General features: G+C 35.0%; 1 protein-coding gene across 1 annotated transcript; it reads left to right on the top strand.

Annotated features, from left to right (window-relative positions):
- The first annotated feature begins 6,407 nt into the window (after positions 1-6,407).
- LOC118803761 (CD48 antigen-like) lies at positions 6,408-13,100 on the top strand. Its single transcript, XM_036564248.1, has 6 exons — positions 6,408-6,580; positions 7,479-7,817; positions 9,528-9,815; positions 10,083-10,202; positions 10,354-10,424; positions 11,539-13,100. The coding sequence occupies exons 1-6, from the start codon at positions 6,532-6,534 to the stop codon at positions 11,608-11,610; spliced, it is 939 nt and encodes a 312-aa protein (XP_036420141.1). The 5' UTR covers positions 6,408-6,531; the 3' UTR covers positions 11,611-13,100.

The following is a 13,100-nucleotide window of genomic DNA, read 5'->3' as shown; positions in this document are numbered from 1 at the left end:
TGAATTTTACAATTATGTTCATGTACATATTTTATTAGCAAACCCAAACACTCTTATGGCTAATTTTAGAAAAATAATCATTTTAATATTTCTCCTCTATGCAGTATGCAAGGATTAGGAAATTAAAACGGCTGCTCAAATTGAATACAAGCTGACCACCTTCAAATCAGAATCAATACATATGCAAAATAAGCAAAATCACTTCTGTCCAAAACAGCCACTATAAATACAGCAGAGAGCTTTAATCACTATAAGATTTATGAGTTTGTCTCAACTGCATTTAGACCCTCAGTGCCTCTGCATGCACAGTCAGTGCAGAATCTTAATGCAGCTCTGAAACTCATAATGGAGTCTGTGGGTTTCTGTATCTGGGGCAGTATATTGATCTGTACAGTGGTGAGCTTTGTTCAGTAATACAGTTGCACGAGTGCATGCCTGTGTTTCTTTGTATGTAAATGTGATCTTTATAGACAGATTCTCTGCTTCTTTACACTTTCACTAAACCAGTGTCCTTAGTATTTCACATCACTGAAGTGAATATATATTTATAAAACGTTTTCACATTAAATTTGTAACATTCTCCTTTTTTCCTGTAACTATTTTTAATGCCATGTATTGTTACATTCATGATAAAGTATATGTATAAAGCTAACTCAAACAGACTGAGACGTTTTAAACGGTAACAGGTGTAAAGCTACAGTATATCAGTGCACAGTGTCTGAATAAAGCATTCTTGTCCCATCCAATTCATCGCTTTTATTCAGTCACTGTGTTGTAGATTCATAACAGTCCTTCTGCAGGATGGTTTGCTGTTGCTGACACACTGCGTTACCATAACATCACAAGCATCAGATTAGCTGTTTTCTTAATCTGTGAACATCTAGTTTTCTTAAGTTTTGCTTCATGTTCTGCAGAGACAAATGAACATACATATAAAACAGCTCACAGCTTATATTTCACTCACTAGGGCAGTTACCTGATGAGGGACATCTGGTGTAAAAACACCTCCAGTTTTTTGTTTTATTCTATCTAAATGTTCTTTTAAAGGATAATCGTCCACAGTTCGTAAATAGTTTTGGAGTATTGTAACTCTTTCAAACCAAGTGAACCCTGAGTGCTGTAATATAAACAGATATTTAAACTGTATGTAACACTATGTCATAGCATGAAGTGCAGGCAAATGAACAGATAACAGGAATGTTGAGAGAGAGAGAGAGAGAGAGAGAGAGAGAGAGAGAGAGAGAGAGAGTCTCAGCTCTCAAACATGCATCTTTAATTAACATGACAGTTATCGGAGGATAAAGACCATCACAGTGAAATTTCAGAAAGTTAATGATCTGATAACACTAAAACCTAAAAGCTGTAACAGATGCAGGTTCAGAGCTCTTCACTGTTCACTCACTCACGTGATGACAGTTCAGTGTGTGATGATGAGAACTGAAAGAGATGCTGTTTCATAATTAGTCACGTAGGAAGTGGTATCGTAATAATGGTTGGGGGGGATAAAAGCATCTACTTGCTTAAAGAAGGGAAAAAAATCCAATGAAGATAAATGAAAAGAAAAAAGTAAAGATTAAAACAAGCTGAGAAAATGTTACCCAAAAACAAGAGCTGGTAGACCACCAAAACTGCCCCCTTCAGATAAACAGCATTAAAAGCTTTCATCTTTCAGAGAGACTTGAACACCAAAACTCCACACAAACAGACACACACATAGTTATATGCAGTTTTTGTGGGTACCCCGAATACATTTCTGCACATTTTAAAGCACAATTACTGTTTTTATCTACTGATTTTAATATAGTAGCAAAAAAACATATGTGGATTGTGAAAAAATTATGGCACACTTTATATTTTATATTTTTTTCACAATATGTTGTATAGAAATTGTGCGGGGAAAAAAAACATCATTTGACAAGGGTGCCTAAACCTTTACATGCGACTGTGTGTGCATGCGTGTGTGTGTGTGTGTGTGTTTGTGTATGTGTTGTGTGTGCGTGAGAGTGAGAGAACATTGGTTTTCACAGATGAGAAATTAATGTCTGTCATCTTTTATTGAGAACTTGAGTGTTGACACACACTGACCAACTGCAGTAGAACAAAACATGATGGTCAGGCTAATGTAAATGTTTGTGGCTAGCGTTAGCATTTACCCAACCACAGCCACACAAGAAAGACCAGCTCAAAGAGGACGTGCACAATGCCACACGTAAAGTGCTTACAGAGAGGGGGAGGGGAGAAGAACCTAAAATAGAAGTTATTTTAATGTGTTTAACACTTTTGGTCACTGCATGATCCCATGTGTAATAGTATTGTATTTGATTTTTCATTAGTATCATATGGATAGAAAGGTAAAATAAGGAATATTTTTAGGGAATGTCTTCAAGGAAGCTGGAAGTGTTTAAGCTCTTTAAACGTTTCAGTCAGAATTCAGTCTGGAATTAGAAAGATTGGAATTCCCTGAGGAGTTGAAATGATGAAGTCATTGCAGTCTGCTGTCACAAACAACCCAATTAAGGAGATTTGAAGAGAGCATTAAACAGTATTTTGGCGTATTCTGACTTGCTCTTTCAAAATGAAGCAGCACCAAACTTTGTCTGGGTGGAAGCATTACAGTGAACTGAGAAGATGAACAGATAACAGGGACATTCTAAGGAAGGTCTCAGAGTTCAGTTCACACAGAGAGACACATCTTATCTAAGAAATTAAATGCAGAAAGGGCAGGAATATTCCAAACTGAAACCATGGTACAATAACCATGAAGTAAACTGGACCTGTTCACTGCTTGGGCCTGTTTCATTGATTCTGCCTTTACTGTTTCAGACCTAAAGTCAGTTTTCTTTGTTGAGCTGGTTTAAATATCATGCTTCCTCCAGAGAACAAAAAGCCAAATACATTGTGAATTTTAAATGAATGGAAAGGCTTAAAGTGCTCAATGTGGCATTTGTTTGTGGGAAAGTCCCATCCTTCAATAAAAATCAGCTTGCTGGTAAAGCCGTGAGCAGGAAGTCCCCCTCACTATAGAGATGTAGCCAGAACAACCCTCCAAAAAATTACTGTCAAATCAGACCAAAATCCCATAATTAGTTTGGCTCAAATGATGTACATATACATTAATGTCAATCTGTTATGCAGATTTTGCCATTGAAAAATATATTTTGAAACCATAATGTGTGTTTCAGTTTCAGGTTTGTAGCTCTCTCCCCATTCAAAGAGATAATCTGATCTTGTTTGACTGGAAATAACGGCTTGGGGGCGTTCCTAAGAGTAAACAGACTTTCCCATTAGGACTCTATAAAATGTCCCATTCTACTTAAACACTACTGCAGTGGTGCACAATTGATCAAAATGAGTAGTATCTAAATCAGAACAATGTAAACATTGACTCTGCTTGAGTTTTGATGAACACAGTGCAGCAAGTGATGCTGAACCAGAAACAGAAATAAACACACTGAATGTCTTTACATGTTCAATGAATAGTTCTAATGTTATATCAGTAAACAGTGTAGGGTTAGTTGTTGGCTCCTCAGTATCATGTTTGATCAAAGTTGTTTTTGTACGTTCTTATTTAGACGTCCTCTTTGTTCTTTATTCTCTGAGGTTTATCATCTGCCTGTGAAGTGAATCATGTGGCGGTGAGTAACAGTGTGGATGTCTAGAGGACTGTTAATGGTGAATGTTTTTCCCCTTTTATGAAAGACAGAATGTGAAAATAATGATTCACCATTGTTTACTGCAAAAAAGAAAACAAAACTACTTAAACCTTTTTTTCAAAACGCTTTTATTTCAAACTATACAATTATTATCTTTTTGACCCTTTTACAAAAAACATGCAATAGACAGTTGTAGCATGTGGGGGTGGTTTAGTGAATGTGTGGGTGGTTTAGTGAAATTGTTAGCACACATTAGCATGTTGTTTAGGACTTCCCTTACCCACTAAGTCAATGGACCCTCTGAGAACACGCCACTTTTTGTTAGCGAAGCTGAGAACCTCTATTTGGGTGTTTATTTCTGCTTTTTTCACTTGCTGAGTCCGTTCTTTGTGGTGCATCCCTGAAACTGATGACAGCCAGACCACAAAGTAGAGAAGTATAATATCTGACAGCAGTTTAAAAAAAGGAACTAAACAACAAAACAGCTGAATAAGCATTAATATTTTTTCTGAATTTTGCAGGAGGATTAAATGCAACTGATTACTGCCCTGCAAATAAAACAATGAACAGTTAGTTAACATCACCCTAACTGTGTGTAGTAACGTTCAAAATAAAGTGCAACTAAAATGACTATACATATAAGAACTAATCATAAAAACAGCTAAAATAATAAGTATTTCAGTGGCTACAAAAGAAATAAATAGAAGTATAAAAATGCTACATTTATTTTCACTTTTAAAAGAATTCAGACTTGTTTCATTTACAGAATGATTTTTAGGGAGTAGCTTCATGTAACTGCAGCTCTTGTTTACACACTGAATATATATTTCCTTTTCTTTATTGTTTTTCTAGCTCACTCACCTGTTCATTTCATACGGCAGACGGCTGAACTCACACTGTAGAAAGAACAACAGATACTGAATAAGTGATGATGGATCAATAAACAAACCACACAATGTTCATTTTCCATTATGGTTCTCAGAGCAGCAGATTCATAGATCACAGAAGCATGTGATACTGTATAATGCATGTGATAAAGGCTTCAGTGAAATTCACCAGAGCTGCTCTAGTGTACAGTATATTCTTAGGTTTTACATATATGTATATTTTTCTTCTAGTTCAGTTGTAGGCGTCAACCTAATCACATGATAGCGCAATCAGTCACTGATTATGACTTTAAATTTGAATATTCAAATGAAGAGCTGCAGGTTCTGAGTGGTTCCTACTTTATGCAAAGGAATCATCTTATCTAATGTCCTCAGAATTATTTCCTGAAAAATAATAACTTGTTTTGACTGGAAATTAAATAAATGGTCTTTAACTTTTGGTTAGTACTTTATGTCTGTGGTTTGTGCACTTTAGTCACAATGACAGCAGTCAGCAGCCCCCCAGACTCACACATTAAAACGGAAGTGGTGTGTTTCAGCTTAAAATGAGGCCTCAGTGTATCTAGAACCTTTACACCAGGACAATGAAAGTGAAGTTATAATTTAGTTAAAGTATAGTAGGGTTTAGTGGTATTTTAGATATACATTACAGATGATCTACTCTCATCTCATCTAGGATTGTTTTAATTGTGATTAGTTGAGGGAAACATTTTGTAGATTCCACTTTTTCCGTGTGTATCGGAATATAACTCGTGATAGTGTGGGGAAAAAGAAATAACAGTTAAACAAAGCTTCTCCTTTATATAGAGCTTCCAATGTATTCAGGCAATGCCTTCAGCATGAAATATAATGACTGTCTGAGTTTAGCTGAACTCATACTGAAAACAACCTCAGGGTTGCTCTCTGAACTGCAGCCACAGACACAAGCAGCTGTGCCACTCACAGCCATTTATGCACTATTAAAAAGATGGGGTTTTTTTTTAATAAAGGGAACGGATCTATTTGGAACCATAAATTCTACATCAAACCATTTCATGCTTATATGGTTCTTTTCACGGTGGCATGGTTCTCCAGATTGATGGAGAATTTGAAAAAGGTTCTATATAGCACCAATGGGGGTGGTTCTAGTGTTCCAAGCTTAATCATAACAATAGAAGAACTCTTTTTGGTGCTATATAGGACTGTTTTAAAAAATATTCTATATAGAACCATATACAACACATTTTTAATCAATCTGAAATCTGAAAGAACAATTTAGGCATGAAATGATTCTATATAGAGCTCATGGTTCTAAACAGAAACATTCCCTTTACTAAAGAACCTTTGAAGACCCATCATTTTAGGAGTTTACTCTCCTGGAAGAAGTCCAGCATTTACACTTACCATCCAATACCTGCTTCAGTTGATCAGTCTTTCATTACATTAAATCAGGTGATGGTGGAATTTAATAAATCCATACAATGACTGGAGTTCAGTTAGAAGTCAAAAACTAAACCTGATTCTTCTGTTTTCTTCTAACTTTATTTGTATTTATTATAATGTTATTTACCGTTTTTTACTTTACTTAACTTACTGCAAAGATAGAGAGTTTCACATATCATAAATATAAATATTATAAATATAAAAATATGAACTTGTAATATAAAACAGATAAATTTGATTACAGGAGATAATTTGTAACCCATCACTGTAATCTAGCTGTACTGTCAGTGCTTTTATAAAAGACACAGCTGAAAGTAAATCTACATTTAATATTGGTGGTTTGTTATTAGTTAAAATCTTCACTAACATCGTTTAAAAATCCAGTTGATTTTGGACTGTGAGGCACTCAGCACAAAGCATTTCACGCAATGCATGATGGGCATGCCCAGCCCAGCGCGAGCGCATTAGCTCTGTGCGTTTCTTTTGTTTTCTATGAATCTGAGTAGAAAACTGACGATGGAGTTGAAGAGTTAGTTAATGAAGCTGGTTGATTAGAATGGCTGGTTAAGATGTTCTCAGAATACAGGATTCATCCAGCTCTGCTTCACCTGCTTTACTGTAAGTCTGTTTTCCTCAAACTATTCCAGGAAAACGAGGAGCTCTGAACTTACAGTGCAGTCAGTCCTGACTGAACACTGAGAGATCGTCTTTACTGTTACTGCTCTGTGTTTAATAGAAAACAGTGTCACTGTGAGTGTTGATGTGTTTTATACAGTAGAGCAGAACAGGACAGTCATATCAGTGATCTGTATAAAGTGTGTTGGATGTAGCTTTAAACAGTAGTGAGATCAGTGTGTTTGTCTAGAATGAAGAAAAGATGAAGAATAGAATAGCAAGATCAGGAAGATGAGAGCTGAACTGAAGTGTAGTTACTGAGTCAGTTGAGTCTTTATAGCAGGTTTACTGACTTCAGTTTAAGAGTGAGCTCTGTTACAGTGTCTGGATCTGTAGATTAATTCTCATAAACCACAAGAGAAACTTTGGAATCACAAAATGTAATTTGTTTTTCAAGCTTTTCTGCTATGCACAGTATGTAATAATTAAGTAATGTTTGATGTGACTTTTTAAAAAATAAAAAGTGAAATGTTGAATTTTGTTTTGAATGCTGTTTTAGTATAATGCAGTGAATGTAGTATACATTTTGAACATGAAGTGAATATGTGCACAAAACTGAACAAAAGCTTAAATGCTGGATTTTTTTTCACACAATGGAGCACTTTTAATAATAGATCACAGCAAATAGCCTGGTGTGGCAGTACTAAATGTAGATAAAATTACATTTGGTAATGCATATATAATGCATTTAGGAAAGGCATTATACAGGCATTAGACATTATCTGAGATATTATCTGAGATAGTGGATTCAGAAATGAACTGATATTGATTGTCTTCTGTATGTGAGTGTAAAGACTAACATCTAACATTTTACTTACATCTACTGTATCTACTGTTTCAGGTCTGCTGTGCTCAGCTGGAGAAGAGGTTGTCAGACTGCAGGAGCTGGAGGGAAACACTGTAACCATCCATACTGGATTAACTGGAGTTCAGAGTGATGCTCACATACTGTGGTTCTATAGATCTGAGAATTTAGATACAAAGATAGTGAACAGTCTGGTGTTTAAAGGGGAGACTAATACAGACTATCCCAGTGAGAGATTCAGAGACAGACTGCAGCTGAACAGAAACAGTGGATCTTTAACCATCACAAACATCAGCAGAGAAGATTCTGGAGTTTATAAATTACAAATCATTACTGAACATCAGTCAGTCTGGAGTTTCAGTGTTAATGTTTATGGTGAGTAAATATTACATTTTCCATTTTTATAGTTGCTGAAGAATAAGGCAGAACATGAATAAGCAGAGCTGGGCTCAGACTGAAGACCAACAGTATGAACTACATCAGTCATAAACCAGTTCACTTCTGGCAACAGAGTTTAGTATGATAAAGAAATATTCTACAGAATTTGTTCTGGTTGGTTTAGGGCAGGGATGTCAAACTCAACCAGTACAAGGGCCATATTAAAAACCTTATCAAATCTGTGGGCCAGAGAAAAAAACTATTTTTATTTTATTTTTAATTAATGTTGTGCTGTAACCCAAACTGGCTCTTGTTTATTCAAAAATATGCAAAGACTTCAACAGTTATATTAATAATATTAATAGAAAATTCTTTTGCAGGCCGGATAGGATTGTGTGTCGCGGGCCTGATCTGGGCCGTGGACCTTGTGTTTGACACATGGGGTCTAGGGTGATGAGATTTTGTGCAGAGTTAAATCTTGGATGAATATCTAATGGTACACATTTGAATAATATTTATTCTGGTTGTCCTCTATATTTTAATATTTTTCCCCTATACTTTTTGATTTCCCCTCTATATTATTGGTAGACACTCAAATTGTTTGCAAATTGTCTGGTTAAAATAAATTGATTATCATCAGTGTCAGGTTTAATATTAGGTTTAGGCTTGGTGTTAAAGTTCAGGTTAGGATTAGATTTAAATTTAAGGTTAGATTTACTTGATTCTGTTACATTAACTTAAAGTTCAGTTGCATTTAATAGATATTTAGTTTATGTTGTAACAGTCAGGCTTCCCTTTAACTAACATAAAACTAAGCCTTATGACTGTTATGACTGTATGGCTTAAAATAATGTCAGAGGCTATTAAAATATAATGTATAAACCAAATGGTTTTGTTTATTATCAAAAACAAGATTAATATGCAAAATACCTCTACAAATATTGTTGCACTGTGATGATGTCATGAGGTTGTGCTGTTCTGTGGAAAATACAACAGTTAAAAGTTTCTCTCAGGTAATGTCACACTTTAGCTAAAGTCGGAAAGAAATGATGCATTTGAACGTGTTGTGGGCATCAAATTCAAAATGGGCATATATTTTTCAAAAAACAATAAAATTTCTAAGTTTCAACGTTTGATATGTTGTCTTTGTACTATTTTGAATGAAATATACGGTTTAAATGATTTGCACATCATTGCGTTTTGTTTTTATTTACATTCTGCACAGCATCCCAGCTTTTTTGGAAATGGGGTTGTATATAGGCTCATTTTTGTGTTTTGTTTCCAAATATTTTAAAATAATATAGAAGATCTACCAGTACTATATATCTGTTGCTGTTTCTACATCACCTAACACAGTACAGAGTTTATTATGCTGAAAGATGTGATCTCATACATAAACAGCAGGAGTTGATCAGAGGCAGATCTGTCAGTATAAAATGAGTAGAGATTTAACACACAGCTCAGATGTGCTGTTTATGAGCCACAGTAGATATCAGACGTGCTGAAACCTGTACAGCATAAAATCAGACATGGAATCTTCTTTACAGCAGCCAAACAAGCCAAACAAACAAATGTCAGTGATTTGACATGTTTGAACTGTAATTAATAATATTTTTGCTTATTTGTATTGTTGTTGGTGGTTCTAGTGTTGTAGATAACTTTTTCAATGTCTCTTATCTGTTTTGTTGTTTTTCTTTTGTTTCACAGCTCCAGTATCAAAGCCAGTCATAAGAAATCAGACTGAAAAGCGCTCAGTGAGTCTCAGAGAGTCGTGGTCTCCTCTGTGCTCTGTGGAGAATGGGAAGGATGTGAGTTTGTCCTGGTATGAAGAGAAAGAGAGAATCTCCAGCATCAGTAGCTCAGATTCCAGTGAACGTCTTTATCTTCCTCTGAATATAACCAACCCAGACTGTTCTACTTACACCTGTGTAGCTGCTAATCCAGTTAGCAGTCAGACAACCCAGCTCGACATTACAAACATCTGTTATAAAGCAGGTAGGTAATAAAATCATTATTACTTTGATTTTGTTTGTTGTTAGTTCATCAGTGAAAGGTGAATATTCTAGTCAGAGTTGGTGACACCAAGAAGCAACTAAGAAAATTTCACTAGTTTCTCTGATGCTCTACTGGTGCAGATACAGTGGTAATTACTGAGGGATAACACAGAAATGTTTGTCTTTGCTTTTTTGTAAAGATTATGTAAATGTATTTGTTTACTTATTTGACTCATTTACTGAAGCAGATATTTTTTAACACTCTCAGGTACAAAAGGTCCTAGAGATCTTTCCAAATCACTGGCTGCTGTTCTGACATCTGCTGGACTGATTGTTGCTCTATCAGTTTTATTTGTATGGTTCTGGAAAAAGAAGACAAAGCAACAAGGCAAGAAATACATCTGGTTTTACAGCATCAGTTATCTTTCATTATTTGTTTTTTTGTTTGTTTCCTATTTTGTTTTGTATACTTCCTTTACATATAACACACTTGCACAATATACATACAGTATATACAGTTTTGTCTTTTTTGTCTGTAGTTCCTGAAGATGCTGAGCCGAGTTATGCTGAAGTGAAAACTAAATCTCACAATTCAAAAGAGGCTCTTGAGGTAAGACTACTTCAGATTTAATAGTTAATAATTTTTGAAGTTATTGTGCTGTTATTATATTACACTTTATTATGAGATGTGAACATTTGTTTCAGTCTATTGCACTTCAGTCCTGAACATTAGAATCAGCTGCTGGACTGGAGTGAGAGCAGGTCTCTTTAAATTAGCTGTTTATTACGGAGCTGTTCGAAAAAAAAATGTGCTTCACTAAAATTGTAACTTTACCAGAGAAGACAAGCACATTCTATTGTTAAGTTAATTCAAAGAGATTTTCTTCTAATTTCTGTTAGTCCATTCACCATGAAACTTTCACACAGTGTAAAGGAGAGCCGCCATATTCAAACGATTTTGAAAAATAAAAATCAACAAAATGGAGATCTGCAATTACTATGTGTGTACAAATGTTAGCATAGTTTGTTCTTATCTTCCTCTATACTGTCTTAATATAGTTACATAACTCTGGCTTGAACTCGTTCACCTTATGAACTCTTCATCTTCAGAGGTTTCAAACATGCATCACTATAATAAGTGTTCCAGGGCTTTATTACAGTAACACTTAAATGCCATGGAGTGCTATTTAAGGATGAGCAATATGGCAATTATAGTAGAAGATATTTTCATGAAACAGAGTACATATATCAGTATGTTTATTTGTCTATTTTCTGGGGTTTGTAAACAAGTTGAAATCTTAACATGAATTTCAGAATTTCTTAGTATTTGGTATTTGGTCCCTCTTTTGCCTTAATGACAATGTGAACTTGATCTGCATGAACTACACAAGTTTGTGCAAAAGCCTCTGATCAGTAGGTTAAATGCGCCTGAGAGTCGCCTGAACACAAGAGACAAGATTTATATAAAAGCCTTGAGTTAGCCAAAGATCTGTTTGTCACCGATTTGCTAAAACTTGAGTAGTATTTCTTAAATTAGAAATTGTGCGGAATCTCAAATATTTTTTCTTTATTTTGCATTGCTTTGTTTTAATTTTTTCAAAATTCTAAAACTTTCTCTTGTTTCCAGATGTTCAGTGTGGTCTCAGATGTTTTAACATCACTGCATGTCTGTTTTATCCTCCAGTCCATGTGGTTTCACTGAAATGTTCTGCTGTGTTTTACAGGGAAACAGAGCTGGAGTGACAGAAGTTCAAGACCAGAGTGACTCAGTGGTGTACTCAGCTATCAGGAACTAACTCTGTATTTCAGCATCAGAATATCCTTTTTTAATTATATTTTTACATTTTTTGCCCATTACTGCCTTCTTTTAGTCAGTATTCAACCTGCCTGCTTTTAAAAACATTTCATTCTGAACAACTATAAAATAGTATTTCAGTATTTCATACTGTACTCATTATACATGATATTATTTATTGATTTATTTTAAATAGATGTTATAGTCTGACGTTGTCTGAGCAGTTTAATCATGGTTTTGTTATTTACTATCTTGAACACTGTCTCACAAAGCCGAATTTCTTGATTAACTATCTTTAGCTGCCTGGCTAACTAGCTTGATTATTTTGATAATGTGTTCACGTGCACGTAGGATCAGTTACTAGGTAACAGACATAAGTCTTCTTAACCTGAGATAAGATGCTGTAAGATAAAATTCCCAAATCAAGATAAGATTTACTTCTGTAATACGAATATATGAAAATCTTATTTTGACCTGTCTGATCTTAAATTAAGACAAAAAGATTTCTGTAGTTTCTGAATACGGCATGTGGCATCAGTAATATGAATTTTTTTTTAGCAGAGGAAACAAATCATACTACATAGATATAAAGAACAGAAATTATTACTCCACTAATCACTAACATGGTGGCAGTGGCTGTATCTTTTTACCATGATAAATACTTTACTGTCTACATATTTACGTAGTTTGACTCGTGTTTCACATGATTGGTTGTTCATTATAAATGCCACATTTTATGGGCGTGATGTGCACAAGGATTAATCTTAATCCAAGAGTCTAAAACTTGGTTAACAGAGGAAGTGGTTATGAGTTAATTGTCACTCCGTTTGTTAGATTTTGTGAAGCTGTAAAATCAGGAATCCCGTCTAAACTGAACTTGCTTTGTGAGACAGACCCTGATGATGAGTTCACTGAAGCCACTCTTTACTTTTCTGTATTTTAATCGAGGACACACAGAGCTTTTGATGTGAAGTGTTGCGTTTATGAAGCATTTATTTGACTGCTAAAAGTGCCCCCTTGTGGAGAATGTTCAGCCTGCTAAACTAGTGATGCATACATCCAGTACACTGGACTGGTCTATCAGCACCGATACTATAGCACCTTATAAAATAAAACAAGCGTAAATAGATCAGAGTAAGTGTTTCTTTGTGAGCTTTAAAATTCTATATAAAGGGCTACAGTATGTCAAAATAAAAGCCCCTTCTAACAATGTATGACAGTACATCAGAATAAAAGCCCTGTGCAGGAAGGCCTTTCTGATTCTTTTGTACCTCACAGCAGTTTCATCAGCAAATAACTAATTCAGACTTTTATACTTTCCTAATGTAATGTAAGCTTAAGAATTTAAGTTGTCAGACTTTTGGGTGCTTTTGAGGTAATAAGGTTGTAGTTAAGATGCTTACAGTAATCAGTTCGACTTTGTAGCCCTAAAACAAATTAGAACAATATGGTTCATTATGAAGTTCTAATGTTTTCATGACTGGTTGTCAT

The sequence above is a fragment of the Colossoma macropomum genome, unplaced genomic scaffold (assembly GCF_904425465.1).
Source record: "Colossoma macropomum unplaced genomic scaffold, Colossoma_macropomum, whole genome shotgun sequence".
NCBI lineage: Eukaryota > Metazoa > Chordata > Actinopteri > Characiformes > Serrasalmidae > Colossoma > Colossoma macropomum.
This window is presented reverse-complemented; position numbering and strand designations above follow the sequence as displayed.